The following is a 27233-nucleotide window of genomic DNA, read 5'->3' on the forward strand; positions in this document are numbered from 1 at the left end:
CCCCCCCCTCACTCTCTCCCCCCCTCTCCTCTCTCTCCCCTCCTCTCTCTCTCCCCCTCTCTCTCCCCCTCTCTTTTGTGCTCTCTCTCCCCCTCTTTTGCTCTCTCTCTCCCCCTCTCTTTTGCACTCTCTCCCCCCTCTCTTTTGCGCTTTCTCCCCCCCTCTCTTTTGCTCTCTCTCTCTCCCCCCTCTCTTTTGTGCTCTCTCTCTCCCCCCTCTTTTGTACTCTCTCTCTCCGCCCTCTTTTGCTCTCTCTCTCCCCTCTCTTTTGTGCTCTCTCTCTCCCCCTCTTTTGCACTCTCTCCCCCCTCTTTTGCTCTCTCTCTCCCCCATCTCTTTTGCGCTCTCTCTCCCCCTTCTCTTTTGCGCTCTCTCTCTCCCCCTCTCTTATGCGCTCTCCCTCATCTCCTCTCTTTTGCACTCTCTCTCCTCCTCTCTTTTGCGCTCTCTCTCCCCCATCTCTTTTTCGCTCTCTCTCTCTCTCCCATCTCTTTTCTGTTCTCTCTCCCCCATCTCTTTTACGCTCTCTCTCCCCCTCTCTTTTGAGCTCTCTCTCTCCCCCATCTCTTGTGCGCTCTCTCTCCCCCTCTCTTTTGAGCTCTCTCCCCCCCCTCACTCTCTCCCCCCTCTCCTCTCTCTCCCCTCCTCTCTCTCTCCCCTTCTCTTTTGTGCTCTCTCTCCCTCTATTTTGCTTTCTCTCTCTCCCCCTCTCTTTTGCGCTCTCTCCCCCCCCTCTCTTTTGCTCTCCCTCTCTCCCCCCTCTCTTTTGTGCTCTCTCTCTCCCTCATCTTTTGTGCTCTCTCTCTCTCTCCCCCCTCTTTTGCTCTCTCTCTCTCCCCTCTATTTTGTGCTCTCTCTCTCCCCCTCTCTTTTGCACTCTCTCCCCCCTCTCTTCGCTCTCTCTCCCCCCTCTTTTGCTCTCTCTCTCCCCCATCTCTTTTGCGCTCTCTCCCCCCTCTCTTTTGAGCTCTCTCTCCCCTCTCTCTCTCCCCCCTCCTCTCTCTCCCACCCCTCTCTCTCTCCCCCCCCTCCTCTCTCTCTCCCTCCCCTCTCTCTCTCTCCCTCCCCTCTCTCTCTCTCCCCCTCCTCTCTCTCCCCCTCCTCTCTCTCCCCCCTGTCTCTCTCCCCCCTCCTCTCTCTCTCTCTCTCTCTCTCCGCCCTCCTCTCTCTCTCCCCCCTCTCTCTCTCTCTCTCTCTCTCCCCCCTCCTCTTTCTCTCTCTCTCCCCCCTCCTCTCTCTCTCTCTCTCTCCCCCCCATCCTCTCTCTCTCTCCCCCCCCTCTCCCCCTCCTCTCTTTCTCCCCCTCCTCTCTCTCTCCCCTCCTCTCCTCTCTCTCTCCCATCCTCTCTCTCTCCCCTCTCTCTTTTGTGCTCTCTCCCCCTCTTTTGCTCTCTCTCTCTCTCTCTCCCCCATCTCTTTTGCGCTCTCTCTCTCTCCCCCTTCTCTTTTGCGCTCTCTCTCTCCCCCTCTCTTATGCGCTCTCCCTCATCTCCTCTCTTTTGCACTCTCTCTCCTCCTCTCTTTTGCGCTCTCTCTCCCCCATCTCTTTTTCGCTCTCTCTCTCTCTCCCATCTCTTTTCTGTTCTCTCTCCCCCATCTCTTTTACGCTCTCTCTCCCCCCTCTCTTTTGAGCTCTCTCTCTCCCCCATCTCTTGTGCGCTCTCTCTCCCCCTCTCTTTTGAGCTCTCTCCCCCCCTCACTCTCTCCCCCCTCTCCTCTCTCTCCCCTCCTCTCTCTCTCCCCCTCTCTTTTGTGCTCTCTCTCCCTCTATTTTGCTTTCTCTCTCTCCCCCTCTCTTTTGCGCTCTCTCCCCCCCTCTCTTTTGCTCTCCCTCTCTCCCCCCTCTCTTTTGTGCTCTCTCTCTCCCTCATCTTTTGTGCTCTCTCTCTCTCTCCCCCCTCTTTTGCTCTCTCTCTCTCCCCTCTATTTTGTGCTCTCTCTCTCCCCCTCTCTTTTGCACTCTCTCCCCCCTCTCTTCGCTCTCTCTCCCCCCTCTTTTGCTCTCTCTCTCCCCCATCTCTTTTGCGCTCTCTCCCCCCTCTCTTTTGAGCTCTCTCTCCCCTCTCTCTCTCCCCCCTCCTCTCTCTCCCACCCCTCTCTCTCTCCCCCCCTCCTCTCTCTCTCCCTCCCTTCTCTCTCTCTCCCTCCCCTCTCTCTCTCTCCCCCTCCTCTCTCTCCCCCTCCTCTCTCTCCCCCCTGTCTCTCTCCCCCCTCCTCTCTCTCTCTCTCTCTCTCCGCCCTCCTCTCTCTCTCTCTCTCTCTCTCCCCTCCTCTCTCTCTCCCCCCTCTCTCTCTCTCTCTCTCTCTCCCCCCTCCTCTTTCTCTCTCTCTCCCCCCTCCTCTCTCTCTCTCTCTCTCTCTCTCCCCCCCATCCTCTCTCTCTCCCCCCCCCCTCTCCCCCTCCTCTCTTTCTCCCCCTCCTCTCTCTCTCCCCTCCTCTCCTCTCTCTCTCCCATCCTCTCTCTCTCCCCTCTCTCTTTTGTGCTCTCTCCCCCTCTTTTGCTCTATCTCTCTCTCTCTCTCTCTCTCTCTCTCTCCCCCCCCTCTCTTTTGTGCTCTCTCTCTCTCCCCCTCTCTTTTGTGCTCTCTCCCCCCTCTCTTTTGCTCTCTCTCTCTCCCCCTCTCTTTTGTGCTCTCTCTCTCCCCCCTCTTTTGCTCTCTCTCTCTCTCCCCCCTCGTTTTTGTGCTCTCTCTCCCCCCTCTCTTTGCGCTCCCCCCTCTCTTTTGCTCTCTCTCCCCTTCTCCTCTCTCTCTCCCCTCCTCTCTCCCCCCCTCTCTTTTGCTCTCTCTCCCCCTCTCTTTTGAGCTCTCTCTCTCTCCCCCCTCTCTTTTAAGCTCTCTCTCTCCCCCCTCTCTTTTGCGCTCTCTCTCCCCCCTTCTCTTTTGCGCTCTCTCTCTCCCCTCTCTTTTACGCTCTCTCTCTCCCCCTCTCTTTTGCGCTCTCCCTCATCTCCTCTCTTTTGCACTCTCTCTCCCCCTCTCTTTTGCGCTCTCTCTCCCCCATCTCTTTTTCGCTCTCTCTCTCGCATCTCTTTTCCGTTCTCTCTCCCCCCCATCTCTTTTGAGCTCTCTCTCTCCCCTATCTCTTTTGCGCTCTCTCTCCCCCTCTCTTTTGAGCTCTCTCCCCCCTCTCTCTCTCCCCCCCTCTCCTCTGTCTCCCCTCCTCTCTCTCCCCTCCTCTCTCTCTCCCCCTCTCTTTTATGCTCTCTCTCCCCCTCTTTTGCTTTCTCTCTCCCCCTCTCTTTTGCGCTCTCTCCCCCTCTCTTTTGCGCTCTCTCCCCCTCTCTTTTGCACTTTCTCTCCCCCCTCTCTTTTGCTCTCTCTCTCTCCCCCCTCTCTTTTGTGCTCTCTCCCCCCTCTTTTGTGCTCTCTCTTCCCCCTCTTTTGCTCTCTCTCTCCCTTCTCTTTTGTGCTCTCTCCCCCTCTCTTTTGCGCTCTCTCCCCCCTCTCTTCGCTCTCTCCCCCCTCTTTTGCTCTCTCTCTCCCCCATCTCTTTTGCACTCTCTCTCCCCCTCTCTTTTGAGCTCTCTCCCCCCTCTCTCTCTCCCCCTCCTCTCTCTCTCCCTCCCCTCTCTCCCTCCCCCTCCTCTCTCCCTCCCCTCTCTCTCTCCTCCCCTCCTCTCTCTCCCCCCTCCTCTCTCCCCCCCTCTCTCTCTCCCCCCTCCTCTCTCTCTCCCCCCTCCTCTCTCTCTCCCCCCCTCCTCTCTCTCTCCCCCCCCTCCTCTCTCTCTCTCCCCCTCCTCTCTCTCTCTCCCCCATCCTCTGTCCCCCATCCTCTCTCCCCCATGCTCTCTCCCCCCTCCTCTCTCTCTCCCATCCTCTCTCCCATCCTCTCTCTCTCTCCCCTCTCTCTCTTGTGCTCTCTCTCTATCCCTCTCTTTTGCTCTCTCTCTCTCTCTCTCTCCCCCCTCTCTTTTGCTCTCTCTCCCCCTCTCTTTTGCGCTCTTTCCCCCCTCTCTTTTGCTCTCTCTCTCTCCCCCTCTCTTTTGTGCTCTCTCTCTCTCCCCCCCTCTTTTGCTCTCTCTCTCTCCCCCCTCGCTTTTGTGCTCTCTCGCCCCCCTCTCTTTGCGCCCCCCCCTCTCTTTTGCTCTCTCTCCCCCTCTCCTCTCTCTCTGCCCTCCTCTCTCTCTCCCCCCTCCTCTCTCTCTCCCCTCCTCTCTCTCTCTCCCCCTCTCTCTCTCCCCTCCTCTCTCTCTCCCTCCCCTCTCTCTCTCTCCCCCTCTCTCTCTCCCCTCCTCTCTCTCTCCCTCCCCTCTCTCTCTCCCCCCTCCTCTCTCTCCCCCTCCTCTCTCTCCCCCCCTGTCTCTCTCCCCTCCTCTCTCTCTCCCCCCCCTCTCTCTCCTCCCTCTTCTCTCTCTCCCCCCTCTACTCTCTCCCCCCCTCTCTCTCTCCCCCAATCCTCTCTCTCTCCCTCCCCTCTCTCTCTCCCCCCTCCTCTCTCTCTCCCCCCCCTCTCTCTCCCCTCCTCTCTCTCTCCTCCCTCTTCTCTCTCTCCCCCCTCTACTCTCTCTCCCCCCCCCTCTCCTCTCTCTCTCCACCCCTCTCCTCTCCTCTCTCTCCCCTCCTCTCTGTCTCTCTACCCTCTCTATCTCGTCACCGCGCCCGACCACGCCCCCTTCATACACGCCCACGCCCCTTTCACGTCAATTCACGCATGGCCACGCCCCTTCACACCGACCACGCCCCCACAACACTCGGCCACTTCTGTCGCAGATGAGATCAGCTAGGGAGTAGGACTCAAAGGCCAGGTGTGTTTGTCCTCGTGCTGTCTCTACTGCGCATGACAGCTTCGGACAAACACACTTGGCCTTTTATATAATAGGATATATTTCTAAATATCTGTTTAATTTTATATAAGATATATATGTATACCTATATATTTATATAAATATATATACAGCTACAGATATATACAGATAAATATAGGAATGCATATTTAAAAATACAAAGAACATTTTCTTCTAAGTGAAGAACATTGCAATGTAAAATATTTACATTAAATGCATAGTAAAACACATTATTTAATATTAAAATTGATTAAAAAAATGATTTATGATGTATTTCAGTGGATACATGCGTATATATGTGTTTATATGTGTATATATATGTATGTTTATACATATATAAACACATATATGCAAATGTATATACATATACACACATATATATACTGTATACACACACATACACATATTAAGACATATATATATATATATACACACAATATAGCCCTTTCCATTCAAATACTGTGTCATATAACATATACCTTTTAATCCTTATAAAAATGTTTTTATAATATGTATATGAATATTGTTTATCAGAAACTGTGAATATGAGCGTAATACTTTCTTTTAAAGTACTTATGTTGTGTTTGGTGCACATTTTTTTTTAACTCTTACCCTTTGCGCAAGGTCTTCAATTGCACTCGAACAAACGCTTTACTTTCATTTTGTAATACGAGCGAAAGTTAGCGCGGTCACGATATTGCTTATGTCACTCACACTAACAATAGCGTGCCACTTGTAATCTAGCCCTATGTCTATAGAACAATTTTAAATGCCCTCTGTTAGATGGAACACAGATAGACTCTGAACACTGTTTTCTAAATGGATATAATATGCTAATGAAAAACATACAGCTAATAATGCTTACTGGTGCTCTAGAAAATACTGTTCAAATATTTACTAAAAAAAAAACCTGGTAATAAACTAATATAAAACACTATGGGCCAGATTATGAGCGCCAACAGTTATGCATGCAAAAAGGGGTTTATTGCGGGTGTTTGCGCGCGTTGGGTTTACCGCTTGTTTTACAAGTTGAAAGTAAATGTGATTACTTAACGCAATTGTTGTTTACGCTAGAATGATTACCACAACTTCAAAGTTCCGGTTAATTGTTTCGCAAAACAAAAAAGTTTAAAAAAACATTAAAAAATACATTACAAAGTACACTTACACTCATAATAACACCATCTAATTATAAGGGCTCAAAGATATGAGGTCTCAGGTGTTAGAAAGAAAAAAAAAGGTAAGCAAAGGACTTTAATATAGAGATACATACATATACCTACATGATATAGAGGTACATAGGAATGTATATATTTATGTTATATGTGTGTACATATGTATTTATAGACACATATACACATATAAATACATAAATACATTTGTATACATATATACATATGTAAAAGTGCATTGGAGCCCTTTGCAGTTAAGTAGTTAAAAACATGAATAAGCATATTAATGCAATATTCATATTTAATAAAGTGTTATTCTGTGTATTTACTGTAAGTATTTCACACTACAATGTTCTGCACATAGCAGAATATGTTCTATGTATTTATAAATAGATATTCCTATATCCATCTATCTATTGATCGATCTATCTATATATACCTATATATAACCATATATAACCATATATATATATATATATATATATATATATATATATATATATATATATACTGTATATATATACATATAAACACATAAATACACATGTATACACATATACATAAATATATACACACATATAGATATATATTGTACCGAGATAAATAGAACACATTCTTCTTTGTGAAGAGCACTGGAACGTGAAATATTCATATTTTCATGTTAGGTTAACGCACTTGAGGAATATGCGATCGGGTTTACGCTCGAGTTGGGTGTTTTCCCCCCACTTTATTTGCTCCATTGACTTCTATGGGGGAATATGTGAATGTGCACGCATTATTCTACCTTTGAATGAAAGTAAAACAGTTTACTTTTAACTTGTAATACGAGCGCTACCCGATGCACTCATAGGCTTACTTTTAGCGGAGTTAGAGCAAGAGCGTTAAATAACATTCCACTAGTAATCTGGCCCTATATTTTACAAGATGTTTCTGTGTTGATAAGCACCTTATGGTTATTTCTCTTGAATGGTTTGTAATGATGAATGGGTTATATTCCAATACTGCAGATGGTATTTATTTGAGATAATTAATTTATTGCTTCAACCTCTCAACATGTTAAAATATGATGCAGCAAACTTCACAGCATATTTGATTATGAACAGACTGAATGGCAAAATGGGTTGTAATTTCTTATAGTAATTTAAAGTGCTTCAAGAACCACCATAGATATTGTATCTTGGATTGCTTAGGGATTATAACTTCATACTTTAATAAATATAAATGCTATTATTGTTTTATGTTTTTGTTCATAATGGTGCATCAATATACACACATATTGATACCTTATATCTAGGGTGAGGAAGCCAATTAAGCATTCCTAGATTACAATTATGCTAATGTAAAATTAGATTTTTATTTACCCTCCTAGCTTTGTGAACTTCCTACTGTGTCCTTAGAAACAGAAAATGTATGTCCCTAATATGGATGATCTTTGAATTGTTATGAAAGTCAGAGAAAACATATAATTTTTATTTTTCTTCTTCTTAGGTGTTTACAATATTTCTCCAACCCACATACAGGAATTTAGTAAACGCCCTATTCAGTCTTACAGGAAAATTATAAATATTAGGGAATTTTTGGTTAAGACAGATGTAGGCACTAGTAAGTGTCACAAAGTAAATTATTTGACCACCCCTAATAAAGGATCATACCCCTACTTAGGATGTGCACAGTGCAATTCCATGGTCAAAGGCAAATATATTGCACAAATTATCGATAGGAAAAAACGTGAGATCAATGGTTTTTACACCTGTGAAACTGATCATGTAGTGTATATCTTGAAATGTCCTTGTGGGCAAGGCTATGTTGGAGAAACGATACGCCCCATTAAGGACAAGATTAGTGCCCACAAATCATCTATTAGATGTAATGACATGACCCTTCCAGTTTCATTCCATTTTGTATCAGCAGGCCATACAGTGAGCCAATTAAGATTTCAGGTTATAGATCATGTCCCCAAACAAAGAAGAGGTGGTAATAAAGAGTTGGTACTTAAAAAGAGGGAGGTATGGTGGATACAACACCTTAAGACCTTATATCCATTAGGTTTGAATAAAGATTACGATCTTCACTTGTTTTTATAAATTATCTTTTGATTTTAGTTTTATACTCCATGTAATATTTTTGATTGTAATTTAATCTCACTGAAATCCACCACATAGTATAAAAGGATACAAATAAAAAGAAGCAAAAACAGTTTGCTTTAAAAAAGTAAAATTGTGAGTAATTCTAAGTTTGATCTGTAGAGGGTGTAACTATATTAAATTTAGATATGAGAACTGAAAGCGTTAAATTGAATTAAATTAAATTAATTTGCATACAGGTGGTATATAAGGTGGTGAATAACAGTGCTCCATAGCATGATTAAGGGTCAGGTGGACCAGAAACATTGCTGCTTTTTTATCCTTATGTCATTTCAATAAAGAATTTTACCTTTTCAAGAAACAGTGCTGACGCTATCTTTGTTCTTCTGTGAGATCATATATATATATATATATATATATATATATATATATATATATTAATTATCATTTATTTGTATAGCGCCGCCATATTCCATAGTGCTGGGTACAGTGATAGGGGTATACAATGACAAAGATTTGTGATAAAATATAAAACATAACAAAACGAAACAAATCTAGTACAGGAGGAAGAGGGCCCTGCTCCGGAGAGCTCACAGTCTATAGGTTTAGGGTGCAGAGACATAAGGTTGGGGTAGCTTGTTACATCGGTTGTATTTGCAGCAGTGAGTGCTAATCAGGGGTGAAAGTTACTATCCCAGGGAAAAAATCTACTAGTCCACTCAATGTTAACCATACAAAAAAAGTCAAATTTTCTATTCATCTGCTGTAATTTCTTACTCGTCCGGCTGCAATTTCAAGTCCTATCTATCTACCTATCTAACTATACAGAACCGCTACTATAAATTTTTGGGCCTCTTACTAAACCATTGATCACCGCCCCCCCCCCCTTTCACTTTTTCGCAAGTGACTAAAATGTGTGTGTGTTTTTGAGTGTAAAAAGGACATGAAACCCATTTTTTTCTTTCATGATTTAGAAAGAGCATGCAATTTTAAACAACTTTCTATTTTACTTCTATTATCTAATTTGCTTCATTCTCTTGGTATCCTTTGCTGAAAAGCATATCTAGATAGGCTCAGTAGCTGTTGATTGGTGGCTGCACATACATGCCTTGTGTGATTGGCTCACCCATGTGCATTGCTTTTTCTTCAACAAAGATATCAAAAGAATGAAGCAAATTAGATAATGAAAGTAAATTGGAATGTTGTTTAAAATTGTTTTCTCTACCTGAATCATGAAATAAATATTGTGGGTTTAGTGTCCCTTTAAAGATGTTGTACAGGTAGTAACACACATTCACAAACACAGAAACACTTATACACACAGATAAATACACACATACACAGGCACATTCAGAGATACACACAGACACATACACAGACATACTCAGACACATTCAGACACACATAGATATTCTCAGACACATACTCACCAACACAACTCTACACCCACAAAAACACCCACTCCCAGACATACACATACAGAAAAAAAAAACCCAGAAAAAACACAGATATATCAACTTGATATACACACACACAGGAACACTCACAGACAAATGTGCACAACAAACACAAATATTTACATTTGTACAATATTTTTTTTAAGAATATGCAATAAATCAGTATCTTTTTTATTTGTTTGTGTGTATGTAAGTGTGTGTATGCATTTGTGTGTTTATAAGTATGTATATTTGTGTGCATACATGTGGGTATGAATAGTTGTATAGTGTGTGTGTGTACATGTACATGCATGTGTGTGTAGTGTGTGTGTATTTTTGAGTATGTGTGTGTATGTAAGCTGGTGTGTGTGAGTTTGTTTTCATCTGTGTGTGTTTGAACAGCTAAGACTAGGGGGACGAATTATCAATGTCTGGAGGAAATGATACACTGTAGCATATCATGTCCACCAGACATCGCTGAATGCCGACATCATACGCTACGATAACATTGCACAAGCTTGCGCAATGCCGCCCCCTGCAGATCGGCCGCTAGCAGGGGGTGTCAATCGGTGCAATAGTGTAGGATCGGGCGGATTAATTACTCAAGGGCAACGGACCAGTAAAGGAGCAGCGATCTTAAGATCGCTGCTTAATAACTGCTGTTTCCGGCGAGCCTGAAGGCTTGCACGGAAACAGGGGCATCAGGGGCCATTTGGCCCTTGATAAATTGGCCCCATGATGTTTAAACAAGGAAAAAAATAGTTTTCAGGCAATACAGGCTGACTAAAGAAAAAAAAACAATTATTATGTAAACACGTGGGTTTTAAAGAATAAAATAAATAAAACAACAATAGTAACAACAATAGTAAAACAATGTAAAAAAAACTGAGATTTCTTTTCAGAGTTTCACTAAGGGGGATATTTATCAAAGCGTCAGCTATGCATTTGCGTGCGTCAATATGCGGCCGCGGATCTGAATACGATCTCCGTATTTATTTAAAAAAGCCGCCAAAAACACCAAGTAAGGGAAGATGAGCATAGGACTGTTGTTAACTAACAGTCATCGATGACGCTGTTATTTGTGTTTTTCCCAACTTTATTTATACCAACTAAACTGCTACAAAGTACACTAACACCCATAAACTACCTATTAACCCTTAAACCCTTAAACCGCCGCACTCCTGCATCGCCGGCACTATAAGAAACCTATTAACCCCTAATATGCCGCAACCGACATTGCCGTTACAAATAAAATGTATTAACCCCTATTCTGCTGCTCCCCGACACCGCCGCCACTAAGAAAACTTATTAACCCCTAAACCTCTGGCCTCCCACATAACCAACACTAACTAAACCTATTAACCCCTAAACCGTCAGCCCCCACATCCCCAAAAACTAAATTAAGCTATTAACCCCTAAACCTAACAACCCCTTAACTTTAAATTAAAATTATAAGATCCCTATCTTAAAATAAATTAAAACTTACCTGTAGAATTAAAATAAACTAATTTTAAACTATAAATTAACCTACCCTAACTATTATACTAAAATTAAATTAAACTACCAATTAAATAAACTAAATTATATATTAAAAAACCTAACGCTACTAAAATTATTTAAATATACAATTAAACATTATTACAAAGTACTAAATTACCAAAAACAAACAAAAACTCTGGCCTAGATTTGGAGTTCGGCGGTAAAAGGGCTGTTAACGCTCCGCAGGCTTTTTTCTGGCCGCACCATAAATTTAACTCTGGTATCGAGAGTTTAATCAAATGCTGCGTTAGGCTCCAAAAAAGGAGCGTAGAGCATTTTTTCCGCAAATGCAACTCTCGATACCAGAGTTGCTTACGGACGCGGCCGGCCTCAAAAACGTGCTCGTGCACGATTCTCCCATAGGAAACAATGGGGCTGTTTGAGCTGGAAAAAAACCTAACACCTGCAAAAAAGCAGCGTTCAGCTCCTAACGCAGCCCCATTGTTTCCTATGGGGAAACAATTCCTACGTCTGCACCTAACACTCTAACATGTACCCCGAGTCTAAACACCCCTAGCCTTACACTTATTAACCCCTAATCTGCCGCCCCCGCTATCGCTGACCCCTGCATATTTTTTTAAACCCCTAATCTGCCGCTCCGTAAACCGCCGCCACCTACGTTATCCCTATGTACCCCTAATCTGCTACCCCTAACACCGCCGACCCCTATATTATATTTATTAACCCCTAACCTGCCCCCCACAACGTCGCCGACACCTGCCTACACTTATTAACCCCTAATCTGCCGAGCGGACCTGAGCGCTACTATAATAAAGTTATTAACCCCTAATCCGCCTCACTAACCCTATCATAAATAGTATTAACCCCTAATCTGCCCTCCCTAACATCGCCGACACCTAACTTCAATTATTAACCCCTAATCTTCCGATCGGAGCTCACCGCTATTCTAATAAATGGATTAACCCCTAAAGCTAAGTCTAACCCTAACACTAACACCCCCCTAAGTTAAATATAATATTTATCTAACGAAATAAATTAACTCTTATTAAATAACTTATTTCTATTTAAAGCTAAATACTTACCTGTAAAATAAATCCTAATATAGCTACAATATAAATTATAATTATATTATAGCTATTTTAGGATTAATATTTATTTTACAGGTAACTTTGTATTTATTTTAACCAGGTACAATAGCTATTAAATAGTTAATAACTATTTAATAGTTACCTAGTTAAAATAATAACAAATTTACCTGTAAACTAAATCCTAACCTAAGTTATAATTAAACCTAACACTACCCTATCAATAAAATAATTAAATAAACTACCTACAATTACCTACAATTAACCTAACACTACACTATCAATAAATTAATTAAACACAATTCCTACAAATAAATACAATTAAATAAACTAGCTAAAGTACAAAAAAATAAAAAAGAACTAAGTTACAGAAAATAAAAAAATATTTACAAACATAAGAAAAATATTACAACAATTTTAAACTAATTACACCTACTCTAAGCCCCCTAATAAAATAACAAAGCCCCCCAAAATAAAAAATTCCCTACCCTATTCTAAATTAAAAAAGTTACAAGCTCTTTTACCTTACCAGCCCTGAACAGGGCCCTTTGCGGGGCATGCCCCAAGAATTTCAGCTCTTTTGCCTGTAAAAAAAACCATACAATACCCCCCCCCCCCAACATTACAACCCACCACCCACATACCCCTAATCTAACCCAAACCCCCCTTAAATAAACCTAACACTAAGCCCCTGAAGATCTTCCTACCTTGTCTTCACCATCCAGGTATCACCGATCCGTCCTGGCTCCAAGATCTTCATCCAACCCAAGCGGGGGTTGGCGATCCATAATCCGGTCCAGAAGAGGCTCCAAAGTCTTCCTCCTATCCGGCAAGAAGAGGACATCCGGACCGGCAAACATCTTCTCCAAGCGGCATCTTCGATCTTCTTCCATCCGGAGCGAAGCGGCAGGATCCTGAAGACATCCAGCGCGGAACATCCATCCGGACCGACGACTGAACGACGAATGACTGTTCCTTTAAGGGACGTCATCCAAGATGGCGTCCCTCGAATTCCGATTGGCTGATAGGATTCTATCAGCCAATCGGAATTAAGGTAGGAATTTTCTGATTGGCTGATGGAATCAGCCAATCAGAATCTAGTTCAATCCGATTGGCCGATCCAATCAGCCAATCAGATTGAGCTCGCATTCTATTGGCTGATCGGAACAGCCAATAGAATGCGAGCTCAATCTGATTGGCTGATTGGATCAGCCAATCGGATTGAACTTGACGTTGAGGGGGGCAGATTAGGGGTTAATAAATATAATATAGGGGTCGGCGATGTTAGGGCAGCAGATTAGGGGTACATAGGGATAACGTAGGTGGCGGCGATTTGCGGTCGGAAGATTAGGGGTTAATTATTTTAAGTAGCTGGCGGCGACGTTGTGGGGGGCAAGTTAGGGGTTAATAAATGTAATACAGGGGTCGGCGGGGTTAGGGGCAGCAGATTAGGGGTACATAAGTATAACGTAGGTGGCGGTCGGCAGATTAGGGGTTAAAAATTTTAATCGAGTGGCGGCGGTGTGGGGGGACCTCGGTTTAGGGGTACATAGGTAGTTTATGGGTGTTAGTGTACTTTAGGGTACAGTAGTTAAGAGCTTTATAAACCGGCGTTAGCCAGAAAGCTCTTAACTCCTGCTATTTTCAGGCGGCTGGAATTTTGTCGTTAGAGCTCTAACGCTCACTTCAGAAACGACTCTAAATACCAGCGTTAGAAAGATCCCATTGAAAAGATAGGCTACGCAAATGGCGTAGGGGGATCTGCGGTATGGAAAAGTCGCGGCTGAAAAGTGAGCGTTAGACCCTTTAATCACTGACTCCAAATACCAGCGGGCGGCCAAAACCAGCATTAGGAGCCTCTAACGCTGGTTTTGACGGCTACCGCCGAACTCCAAATCTAGGCCTCTGTTACAAAAAATAACAAACACTAAATTGCGAACAATAACAAACAAAATTATCCAAAATAATTTTTTTACACCTAATCTAATAGCCCTATCAAAATAAAAAAGCCCCCCCAAAAACCCTAGCCTACAATAAAATACCAATGGCCCTTAAAAGGGCCTTTTGTGAATATAGAAGATGCTGCTTGGATGAAGACTTCTTCCGCCTGGATAGATGAAGACATCGCCGCTTTGATGAAGACTTCTTCCGCCTGGATGGATGAAGACATTGCCGCTTGGATGAAGACTTCTTCCGCCTGGATAGATGAAGACATTGCCACCTGGATGAAGACTTCTCCGCCTGGATGTCGGGACTTCCGAACTGTAAGTGGATCTTCGGGGGTTAGTGTTAGTATTTTTTTATATTTTTGGGGTGGGTTTTTATTTTAGATTAGGGTTTGGGCTTGTAAAAGAGCTAAATGCCCTTTACAGGGCAATGGGCAGCTTAGTTTTTTTTAGAGTTAGGGTTTTTATTTGGGGGGGGTTGGTTGGGTGGTTGGTTTTACTGTTGGGGAGTGTTTATATATTTTTTTTACAGGTAAAAGAGCTGATATCTTTAGGGCAATGCCCCACAAAAGGCCCTTTTAGGGACATTGGTAGTTTATTGTAGGCTAGGTTTTTTTTATTTTGGGGGGCTTTTTATTTTCATAGGGCTATTAGATTAAGTGTAATTTTTTTATTTTGGATAATTTCGTTTCTTATTTTTCGTAAATGTAGTGTTTGTTATTTTTTGTAACTTACTGTTTGTTTTTTTGGTAATTTAGTACTTTGTAATAATGTTTAATTGTATATTTAAATAATTTTAGTAGTGTTAGGTTTTTTAATACGTAATTTAGTTTATTTAATTGGTAGATTTATTTAATTTTAGTATAATAGTTAGGGTAGGTTAATTTATAGTTTAAAATTAGTTTATTTTAATTCTAGAGGTAAGTTTTAATTTATATTAAGATAGGGATCTTGTAATTTTAATTTAAAGTTAAGGGGTTGTTAGGTTTAGGGGTTAATAGCTTAATTTAGTTTTTGGCGATGTGGGGGGCTCATGGTTTAGGGATTAATAGGTTTAGTTAGTGGTGGTGATGCGGGAGGCCAGAGGTTTAGGGGTTAATAAGTTTATTTAGTGGCGGCGGTGTTGGGGAGCAGCGGAATAGGGGTTAATACATTTTATTTGTGTCGGCGATGTTGGGGGCGGCAGATTTAGAGTTTTCTGGCTCGGGTTTATGATAGGGTGTTAGGTGTAAACGTAACTTTTTTTCAACCATAGAAAAAAAACTAAGCTACCCATTGCCCTGAAAAGGGCATTTGGATGGGAATTGCCCTTAAAAGGCAATCGCGTCCCTTGCAATGAAGCTTCTGTTTACAGCGGCGTCCATAAGAAGAGGATCTCCACGTCGGATGGCTTCAGGATAGACCCACTCCGCACCACAGGGATGAATATAGAAGATGCCACTTGGATGAAGACTTTTTCCGCCTGGATGGATGAAGACATCGCCGCTTGGATGAAGACTTCTTCCGCCTGGATGGATGAAGACTTCTTCCGCCTGGATAGATGAAGACATCGCCGCCTGGATGAAGACTTCTCCGCCTGGATGTTGGGACTTCAGAACTGTAAGTGGATCTTTGGGGGTTAGTGTTAGTATTTTTTAAAATTTTTGAGGTGGTTTTTATTTTAGATTAGGGTTTGGGCTTGTAAAAGAGCTAAATGCCCTTTTAAGGGCAACGCCCATTCAAATGCCCTTTACAGGGCAATGGGCAGCTTTTTTTTTTTTTTAGAGTTAGGGTTTTTATTTGGGGGGGCGGTTGGTTGGGTGGTTGGTTTTACTGTTGCGGGGTGTTTGTATTTTGTTTTTACAGGTAAAAGAGATAATATCTTTAGGGCAATGCCCACAAAAGGCCCCTTTAAGGGACATTGGTAGTTTATTGTAGGCTAGGGATTTTTTTTATTTTAGGGGGGCTTTTTACGATGCAGAATTACTGTGTATTTTCGGTTGACGCTTTTATAAATAGGCCCCTCAGACTGAAAACTTTGCTCATCTGGGACACTAGTATCCAATAGCAACAGAACTAGTGTAGAACATTAACAATGTTTATTTTATATATAAAGCAGGAACAGTGATAATGACTCACACCTGAAATAAAAATGTGTTTAGAATTAGAAACCATGCAAGCAGGGAAACACTATGAAGAATATAATATCACGGACGGAAGCACCTTCCAACAGATAAAAAGTCAAACACAGGAGGAAAGGGATTTGGGGATAGTAATAGATAACAAGCTAAAGATGGGTGCACAATGGAGGGCAGCAGCTTCAAAGGCTAATAAGATACTACTAGCATGTATTAAAAGAGGCATTGATTCAAGGGAGGAAAGCATAATTCTTTCACTATATAAAGCCCTGGTAAGACCTCACCTTGAGTATGGAGTGCAGTTCTGGGGACCAATCGCAAAAAAAGATATTGCAGAACTAGAAAAAGTTCAGAGAAGGGCCACAACGCTAATAAGGGGATTGGAGAATTTAACCTATGAGGAGAGGCTAGCCAAACTGGGTCTGCTTTCTTTAGAAAAAAGGCGCTTAAGAGGTGACATGATTACTTTATATAAATATATTCAAAGCCCATATACAGAGATGACAGAAGCTCTGTTTATTCCAAGAAAACGGTTTGTAACCAGAGGTCACAATTTAAGGTTGGAGGAAAGGAGATTTAATCTCCTGCAACGGAAATGTTTTTTTCACTGTAGAGTAAAATTGGTTTGGATACATTTCTGTCTATAAACAAAATTCATGGATATGATTGCTAGTATTAAATGGGTCACCTTTTAGTGGGATTATTTAAGCTTAACTGTAGTATATTCATTATTCGCCCATAGTACTTTCATAACTGCTGCAATCCCACTTTCATGTCTTATTGCAGTATACAGACTGCTAACATCTAAGGTGAAAAGTATGCATTTATCCCTGTTAAGATTTAGATTACAAATTTTCTCCAAGAAATACCCAGTATATTCAATATATGAATTACCCAGGTGCACAAGCGGCTGCAATACTTTATCCAAAAATATGGCTATTCTGGAAAACACTGAATCTATACCGGCCACAATAGGCCTACCTGGTGGATTGCATAGCCACTTGTGCACCTTGGGCAAAGTATAAAAAAACGGGATACGTGGATATTTTACAATCAAAAAATCAAAAACATCTTTGGATATTAAATCCATATGTAAAGCCATGTTAATAACATATCTGATCTCCTTTTGAATTAAAAATGTAGGGTTACAGGTTAATTCCTTATATACATCCTTTTGAGGCAGTTGGTTCTTAATTTCAGAGATATACATACATTTATTCATGATTTTTATAGCCCCGCCCTTATCGGCAGTTTTAATTATTAAGTTCTTATTGTCCTTTAATGACTTCAATGCCTCTTTCTCTTTCTTTGTAATGTTGCAAATATGGTGTTCTTTTATGAGCTTTTTATGCATCTTATCTAAATCTCTTTTGACCAGCTCTATATAGGTATTGACGCTATGATTCAAATTATTTGGTGTAAATTTACTTTTATTTCTAAGGCCAAATTTCTTTAGATTTAGTTTATTATCAGCTCTCATGTTTTCATCTTGAACACATTTATTTGCAAAAAAACTTTTCAATTTAATAGACCTGAAAAACCTAAACAAATCTTGTTCAAATCTAAACAAATCTATATTTTGTGCAGGGCTATAAGATAAACCCCTGTTAAGGGCTGATACCTGTTTCTCAGTGAGTGTATAGTCTGATATATTAATAGCCAGATCGCTCATCGGAAGACCATCATCCGGAATAGAGGCACAATCTGTAAAGTTCTCTTTATTTCCCTTTAATACCTCTGGCCCCGACCTGGTCTCCTTGAACCCCTCCGGGTCGAATGAAATCGTGGTGCCGTATTTCTTGTGACCCTTGTGTTTGCGGCCACCCCGATGGACTCTCCTTCCGAATCCTCTGTTAAAAAAATGACTGAGGAGTCTGTTTCACTCCCTACAGCGTTCTCACCCTGTTGCTTGTACCTCGGACGTCATCGGTTATGCATCTCTCAGGGTCTGGGGGCGGTGACCCGACTCCCGGTCACATGACCATCATTAGACCAATTCGGTCTCATAATCTTCGGCATCCCTCTGGAATTTGATTCTTTTCCTATTTTCCAATACTTTACAATATTTGGCTTCCCCTCTCTCCACATTTTTTATCAGGGTACTGTATGCATCAGCAGTCAAAGATTTATGTAGCTCATCCTTCAACCTGGCCACCTCTGATTCCTGCTTGGAAATCTCTCGCTGCAAAAACTCAATGGTGAGCACCATCAGGTCATGCTAGCATTTGTTCAAAATGCTAGCAAACAATTTACAGTATTCTTCATTACCAGTCATTAGTGTGGGGCGTACATTCATCCGCAGGCCTCTGGGGATCCGCTTTACCTTGCAATATTCTGTGAGAGTCACAGCATGTAAATCCAAAGCTGTATGTTTTTTAAACTGTCTCTCAAATAATTTACTGTTCACTTCACTTTTAGGTGTTTTCAGGAATTCACTTGAACCTTTAACCGAAGAAACAATTCTGGTAGCGTCCATGTCTGTGTATCCAAACATAGGTAATCCGGTATCATCCACCTTTTCATTATCAGACATCTCTAGATAGAGTGCAAGTAGCCAGTTACAGCAAACAGCAGAAATAGTGATATTTAAACACTCACAGTAGCATAGCACTTCTGTCAGGTGCACGCCAATATAAAGGCGCTGTATACCTTTGCAATCAGTAATATCACGGACGGCAGCACCTTATTTTTTGATACCAGGATTACAAAAGTTGTGACGTTTCGGGTAAAACCCTTAATCATACATAGCTACAAATTTACAAGTGTGTTCTTTTATAGGCCCACCTACACTCAGGTGTTTAATTAACACCTTAGTACAACACCACCTAGTGGTAACATAATAACAAGCTATACAAACCATCACCTTTGTTACATTTGACGTACATAATGCAGATCAAACATATTTTAAAAACAATATGAACAATATCATAGCAAATATTCATACAGATATGGAACCAAACATCTACCATCAACGTTATATCAATTCCACATAATTTTTTACATTTACATGATTTTTTAACATGATTTTTTAACACTTTAACATGATTTTTTAACACCAAAGAATCAAGTATTAGTGGGGAAATAAAACCTATAAGAATAGAGAAAAATCTAATTATTTGTTTAACCCCTGCAGTTGCATGGCATCTAACTTATGTATCCAAAATGCCTCCTTCTTTTTTAATAACAACTCCCTATCCCCTCCCGCCTAGGCAAGGGTACTGCATCAATTACCTGAAAACGTATTTGACTAATATTGTGTCCACATTGTAAAAAATGGCTAGAGACAGGTGCCTCCCGGTTGTTACACCTAATGTTACTTTTATGTTGGACAATTCTTTCACGGACCTACGGGTGGTCTCCCCGATGTAAACCCTCCCACATGGACATTTTATAAGGTACACTGCAAACTTACGGCAAGATTACGAGTTTTGCGGTAACAGGGGTGTGGTGCTAACAAGCCTTTTTTCCCACCGCTCCCTTAAGACAACGCTGGTATTACAGGTTTTTTTAAACCTGGCGTTAGCCGCAAAAAGGTGAGCTTAGAGCAAAATTAAGCTCCACATCTCACCTCAATACCAGCTTTGCTTAAGTCAGCGGTGAGCTGGCTGAACGTGCTCGTGCACGATTTCCCCATAGGAAACATTGGGGCTGAGCTGGCTGAAAAAAACCTAACACCTGCAAAAAAGCAGTTTTCAGCTACTAACGCAGCCCCAATGTTTCCTATGGGGAAATACATTTTATGTCTGCACCTAACACCCTAACATGAACCCAGAGTCTAAAAACCCCTAATATTACACTTATTAACCCCTAATCTGCCACCCCCGCTATCGCTGACACCAAAATTATATTATTAACCCCTAATCTGCTGCTCCGGACACCGCCGCCACCTACATTATACTTCTGAACCCCTAATATACTGCCCCCAACATCGCCGACACCTACATTACATTTATTAACCCCTAATCTGCCCCCAACATAAATTTATTAACCCCTAATCTGCCGCCGCCAACGTCGCCGCCACTATTATAAATTTATTAACCCCTAAACCTAAGTCTAACCATAACCCTAACACCCCCCTAACTTAAATATAATTTAAATACATCTAAATAAATTTACTATAATTAAATAAATTATTCCTATTTAAAATTAAATACTTACCTGTAAAATAAACCCTAAGCTAGCTACAATATAACTGTTACATTGTAGCTAGCTTTTGATTTATATTTATTTTACAGGCAACTTTGTATTTATTTTAACTCGGTACAATAGTTATTAAATAGTTATTAACTATTTAATAACTTCCTAGTTAAAATAAGTACAAAAGTACCTGTAAAATAAATCCTAACCTAAATTACAATTACCCCTAATACTACACTATAATTAAACTAATTATCTAAACTACCTACAATTAATTACAATTAAATTAAATAAACTAAATTACAAAAAAACCCCCCCACTAAATTACAGGAAAAAAAAAAGAATTACAAGAATATTAAACTAATTACACCTAATCTAATCCCCCTCATAAAATAAAAAACCCCCCAAAATAATAAAATTCCCTACCCTATACTAAATTACAAATAGCCCTTAAAAGGGCCTTTTGTGGGGCATTGCCCCAAAAGTAATCAGCTCTTTTACCTGTAAAAAAAATACAATACCCCCCTAACATTATAACCCACCACCCACACACGCAACCCTACTCTAAAACCCACCCAATCCCCCCTTAAAAAAACCTAACACTACCCCCTTGAAGCTCACCCTACCTTTTTTACAGGTTAAAGAGCTGATTACTTTGGGGCAATGCCCCGGAAAAGGCCCTTTTAAGGGCTATTTGTAATTTAGTATAGGGTAGGGAATTTTATTATTTAGGGGGGGATTTTTTATTTTATTAGGGGGATTAAATTAGGTGTAATTAGTTTAAAAATCTATTTTTTTCCTGTAATTTAGTGGATTTTTTTTTTTGTAATTTAGTTTATATAATTTAATAGTAATTAATTGTAGGTAGTTTAGGTAATTAGTTTAATTATAGTGTAGTGTTAGGTGTAATTGTAACTTAGGTTAGGGTTTATTTTACCGGTATTTTTGTACTTATTTTAGCTAGGTAGTTATTAAATAGTTAATAACTATTTAATAACTATTGTACCTAGTTAAAATTAAAAAAAGTTTACTTTAAATTATATTTAAGTTAGGGGGGTTAGACTTAGGTTTAGACTTAGGTTTAGGGGTTAACAAATTTAATATAGTAGCGGCGACGTTGGGGTCGGAAGATTAGTGGTTAATAAATGTAGGTAGGTGTCTGCGATGTTAGGGACGGCAGATTAGGGTTTAATACAATTTAACTAGTGTTTGCGAGGCGGGAGTGCGGCGGTTTAGGGGTTAATACATTTATTAAAGTGGCGGCGATGTCCGGTTGTTAGATTAGGGGTTAAACATTTTATTAAAGTGTTTCTGATGGGGGGGGCTCGGTTTAGTGGGTAAATAGGTAGTTTAGGGGTGTTAGTGTTCTTTTAGCACTTTAGTTAAGAGCTTTATGTTCCGGCGTTAGCCCATAACTACTGACTTTTATATGCGGTAGGAGTCTTGCCAGGAAAGGGTGTACCGCTCACTTTTTTAGGTGATCGTAATACCGGTGTTAGGCAAATCCCATTAAAAAAGATAGGATACGCAATTGACGTAAGGGGATTTGCGGTAAGCTAAAATAGCGGAAAAAAGTGAGCGGTAGACCCTTTCCTGCCTGACTCGTAATACCAGCAGGCATTAAAAAGCAGCGTTGGGACCCCTCAACGCTGCTTTTTAAGGCTAACGCAAGACTCGTAATCTAGCCGTTAGTGTTGCATGTGTAGTACCCCCTTATATAGAATTTTTTTCCAGTAAGTGGATGTACAAAAACTGGGCCTTTTATCATCGAATTACAATTACCACATGCTAAACATGGATAACAACCTTGTCTCTCTTCCCCTTTTATCTGTTGGAAGGTGCTGCCATCCATGATATTACTGATTACAAAGGTATACAGTGCCTTTATATTGGCGTGCACCTGACAGAAGTGCTGTGCTACTGTGAGTGTTTAAATATCACTATGAAGAATATAAGTATCCATTAACCCTTCAGATACCAGACAAGACAGAATTGTATAACTTAGAATCTTTTTAAGCAAGTGTCAGCACCTAGAAAGGGCCACAAAGCAAGAGAAGGGCCCATATTATTAACCTACCTTATTCTCAAGTGGAGGAATGAGGTTTTCAGCTCCTCTGTGTGCTGCTTCTTCCCCAAATCCCTATGTTCTTCTTTCTCAGGCCCTATGTGCAGCAGACCTGCTACAGCTAGAGGGGCCCCTTCTTTCCCAGACCCCATTATATGCAGCTCCATCATTTCCAGGACCTACTTTCTCCCTCACACACTTACATGTGTAGCTCTGGATGGGAGCTCCTCCCTCCCATTCTGATTTGTTGTTATCTTGGTGTACAGTATTCTGGAACTTGCAGTCCCTAGGCGTGCAGCATAGAAAGGGCATTAGCAGCAGCAGACTAAATTTCTGGTGTGGGTGGCGCCCCTCCTTTCCCAGGCCATATGTGCAGCTGGCCTGCTACAGTTAGATGGGCCCCTTCTTGCCCAGACCCCATCATATGCAGCTCCCGCATTTCAAGGACCTACTTTGCCCTCACTCACTCCCTGTGTGTAGCTCCGGGTGGGAGCTCCTCCCTCCCATTCCAATTTGTTGCTATCTTGCTGCACAGCATTCTGGAACTAGTCCCTAGCCGTGCAGCCTAGAGAGGGCGCTAGCAGCACCAGATTAAATTTCTGGTGTGGATGGCGCTCCTTCTTTCCCAGGCCCTATGTGCAGCTGGCCAGCTACAGTTAGAGAGGCCCCTTCTTGCCCAGACCCCATGATATACAGCTCCAACATTTCCAGGACCTGCTTTCTCCCTCACTCACTCCCTATGTGTAGCTCCGGGTGGGAGCTCCTCCCTCCCATTCCTATTTGTCACTATCTTGCGGCACAGCATTCTGGAACTTGCAGTCCCTAGCCGTGCAGCAAAGAAAGGGCGCTAGCAGCACCAATGTGGTGGTCAGTGGGGGTATCTGAGAAGGGCCCAACCAGGGTGACATTGCCTAACTTTAAAGTACTAATGATGCCCTGGCCCCCTCAGGATTTATGTGTTTTATATAAGTGGCATCAGAGCATGTAATTTTAAACAAGTAAATTGTCTGAAACACAAAAGAAAATTTTAGGATTTCATATCCCTTTAATGATCACATAGTGTCACATAGCATTCTAATGGTCAGTTGTTATTATAGTAACAGTTATTTTTTGTTCTTTTAAATGTGGTTGAGGGTATATTATTACTTATTTAAGGAGGGCCAAAATACATTTCTGCAACTTAGTGAGCTTAAGTCTATTAATTTATATGTTTTATGCACATTATTGAATTATTTCAGTTAAAATTAAATGAAATTTCACTATTTTTATTAAGTGGATGCTGGAAATCTAACTTACCATCTCTGAAAAGGCATTGTCCCACAAAATGGTTGCTTTAGCATTATTGTCTTGGTTCCCATGAACAATCACCACCAAAGGCAAAGAGAGAGCCTGCATATAGAATGATAACATTATAATTATTATTACATTACAAATAATATTGCTGTTATAATTATAACTATGTAGTGTTAAAGGCATAAAAACATAATTTATGTAAGAACTTACCTGATAAATTCATTTCTTTCATATTAGCAAGAGTCCATGAGCTAGTGACGTATGGGATATACATTCCTACCAGGAGGGGCAAAGTTTCCCAAACCTCAAAATGCCTATAAATACACCCCTCACCACACCCACAAATCAGTTTAACGCATAGCCAAGAAGTGGGGGTGATAAGACAAAAGTGCGAAAGCATAAAAAATAAGGAATTGGAATAATTGTGCTTTATACAAAAAAATCATAACCACCACAAAAAGGGTGGGCCTCATGGACTCTTGCTAATATGAAAGAAATGAATTTATCAGGTAAGTTCTTACATAAATTATGTTTTCTTTCATGTAATTAGCAAGAGTCCATGAGCTAGTGACGTATGGGATAATGACTACCCAAGATGTGGATCTTCCACGCAAGAGTCACTAGAGAGGGAGGGATAAAATAAAGACAGCCAATTCAGCTGAAAATAATCCACACCCAAAATAAAGTTTAAATCTTATAATGAAAAAAACTGAAATTATAAGCAGAAGAATCAAACTGAAACAGCTGCCTGAAGTACTTTTCTACCAAAAACTGCTTCAGAAGAAGAAAACACATCAAAATGGTAGAATTTAGTAAAAGTATGCAAAGAAGACCAAGTTGCTGCTTTGCAAATCTGATCAACCGAAGCTTCATTCCTAAATGCCCAGGAAGTAGAAACTGACCTAGTAGAATGGGCTGTAATCCTTTGAGGCGGAGTTTTACCCGACTCGACATAAGCATGATGAATTAAAGATTTTAACCAAGATGCCAAAGAAATGGCAGAGGCCTTCTGACCTTTCCTAGAACCGGAAAAGATAACAAATAGACTAGAAGTCTTTCGGAAATTCTTAGTAGTTTCAACATAATATCTCAAAGCTCTAACTACATCCAAAGAATGCAATGATCTCTCCTTAGAATTCTTAGGATTAGGACACAATGAAGGAACCACAATTTCTCTACTAATGTTGTTAGAATTCACAACCTTAGGTAAAAATTTAAAAGAAGTTCGCAACACCGCCTTATCCTGATGAAAAATCAGAAAAGGAGACTCACAAGAAAGAGCAGATAATTCAGAAACTCTTCTAGCAGAAGAGATGGCCAAAAGAAACAAAACTTTCCAAGAAAGTAATTTAATGTCCAATGAATGCATAGGTTCAAACGGAGGAGCTTGAAGAGCCCCCAGAACCAAAATCAAACTCCAAGGAGGAGAAATTGACTTAATGACAGGTTTTATACGAACCAAAGCTTGTACAAAACAATGAATATCAGGAAGATTAGCAATCTTTCTGTGAAAAAGAACAGAAAGAGCAGAGATTTGTCCTTTCAAGGAACTTGCAGACAAACCTTTATCCAAACCATCCTGAAGAAACTGTAAAATTCTCGGAATTCGAAAAGAATGCCAGGAAAAATGATGAGAAAGACACCAAGAAATGTAAGTCTTCCAGACTCTATAATATATCTTCCTAGATACAGATTTACGAGCCTGTAACATAGTATTAATCACAGAGTCAGAGAAACCTCTTTGACTAAGAATCAAGCGTTCATTCTCCATACCTTTAAATTTAAGGATTTGAGATCCTGATGGTAAAAAGGACCTTGCGATAGAAGGTCTGGTCTTAACGGAAGAGTCCACGGTTGGCAAGAGGCCACCCGGACAAGATCCGCATATCAAAACCTGTGAGGCCATGCTGGAGCCACCAGCAGAACAAACGAGGATTCCTTCAGAATCTTGGAGATTACTCTTGGAAGAAGAACTAGAGGCGGAAAGATATAGGCAGGATGATACTTCCAAGGAAGTGACAATGCATCCACTGCTTCTGCCTGAGGATCCCTGGATCTGGACAGATACCTGGGAAGTTTCTTGTTTAGATGAGAAGCCATCAGATCTATTTCTGGAAGTCCCCACATTTGAACAATCTGAAGAAATACCTCTGGGTGAAGAGACCATTCGCCCGGATGTAACGTGTGGCGACTGAGATAATCCGCTTCCCAATTGTCTATACCTGGGATATGAACCGCAGAAACTAGACAGGAGCTGGATTCCGCCCATACCAGTATTCGAGATACTTCTTTCATAGCCAGAGGACTGTGAGTCCCTCCTTGATGATTGATGTATGCCACAGTTGTGACATTGTCTGTCTGAAAACAAATGAACGATTCTCTCTTTAGAAGAGGCCATGACTGAAGAGCTCTGAAAATTGCATGGAGTTCCAAAATATTGATTGGTAATCTCACCTCCTGAGATTCCCAAACCCCTTGTGCTGTCAGAGACCCCCAAACAGCTCCCCAACCTGTCAGACTTGCATCTGTTGAAATTACAGTCCAGGTCTGAAGAACAAAAGAAGCACCCTGAACTAAATGATGGTGATCTGTCCACTACGTCAGAGAGTGTCGTACAATCGGTTTTAAAGATATTAATTGAGATATCTTTGTGTAATCCCTGCACCACTGGTTCAGCATACAGAGCTGAAGAGGTCGCATGTGAAAACGAGCAAAGGGGATCGCGTCCGATGCAGCAGTCATAAGACCTAGAATTTCCATGCATAAGGCTACCGAAGGGAATGATTGTGATTGAAGGTTTCGACAAGCTGAGATCAATTTTAGACGTCTCTTGTCTGTCAGAGACAGAGTCATGGACACTGAATCTATCTGTAAACCTAAAAAAGGTTACCCTTGTCTGAGGAATCAATGAACTTTTCGGTAAATTGATCCTCCAACCATGATCTTGAAGAAACAACACAAGTCGATTCGTATGAGATTCTGCTAAATGTGAAGACTGAGCAAGTACCAAGATATCGTCCAAATAAGGAAATACCACAATACCCTGTTCTCTGATTACAGACAGAAGGGCACCGAGAACCTTTGTAAAAATTCTTGGAGCTGTTGCTAGGCCAAACGGCAGAGCCACAAACTGGTAATGCTTGTCTAGGAAAGAGAATCTCAGAAACTGATAGTGATCTGGATGAATCGGAATATGCAGATATGCATCCTGTAAATCTATTGTGGACATATAATGCCCTTGCTGAACAAAAGGCAGGATAGTCCTTATAGTTACCATTTTGAATGTTGGTATCCTTACATAACGATTCAATATTTTTAGATCCAGAACTGGTCTGAAGGAATTCTCCTTCTTTGGTACAATGAAGAGATTTGAATAAAACCCCAGCCCCTGTTCCAGAACTGGAACTGGCATAATTACTCCAGCCAACTCTAGATCTGAAACACATTTCAGAAATGCTAGAGCCTTCGCTGGATTTACTGGGACACGGGAAAGAAAAAATCTCTTTGCAGGAGGCCTTATCTTGAAGCCAATTCTGTACCCTTCTGAAACAATGTTCTGAATCCAAAGATTGTGAATTGAATTGATCCAAATTTCTTTGAAAAATCGTAAT

At 41.3% G+C, this 27233-nt stretch overlaps 1 protein-coding gene across 3 annotated transcripts in view; it reads right to left on the bottom strand.

The window, feature by feature from the left end:
- Window positions 1–27233, bottom strand: part of STAT6 (signal transducer and activator of transcription 6) — a 465172-nt gene that overhangs the window by 61316 nt on the left and 376623 nt on the right. For all 3 annotated transcript variants that reach the window (XM_053708174.1, XM_053708172.1, XM_053708173.1), the window contains exon 11: window positions 23626–23718. In XM_053708174.1, coding sequence (XP_053564149.1) covers window positions 23626–23718 — 93 coding nt within the window. The remainder of the gene's footprint in view (window positions 1–23625; window positions 23719–27233) is intronic.

This window comes from Bombina bombina, chromosome 3 (genome assembly GCF_027579735.1).
Source record: "Bombina bombina isolate aBomBom1 chromosome 3, aBomBom1.pri, whole genome shotgun sequence".
In the NCBI taxonomy this organism is placed as follows: Eukaryota; Metazoa; Chordata; class Amphibia; order Anura; family Bombinatoridae; genus Bombina; species Bombina bombina.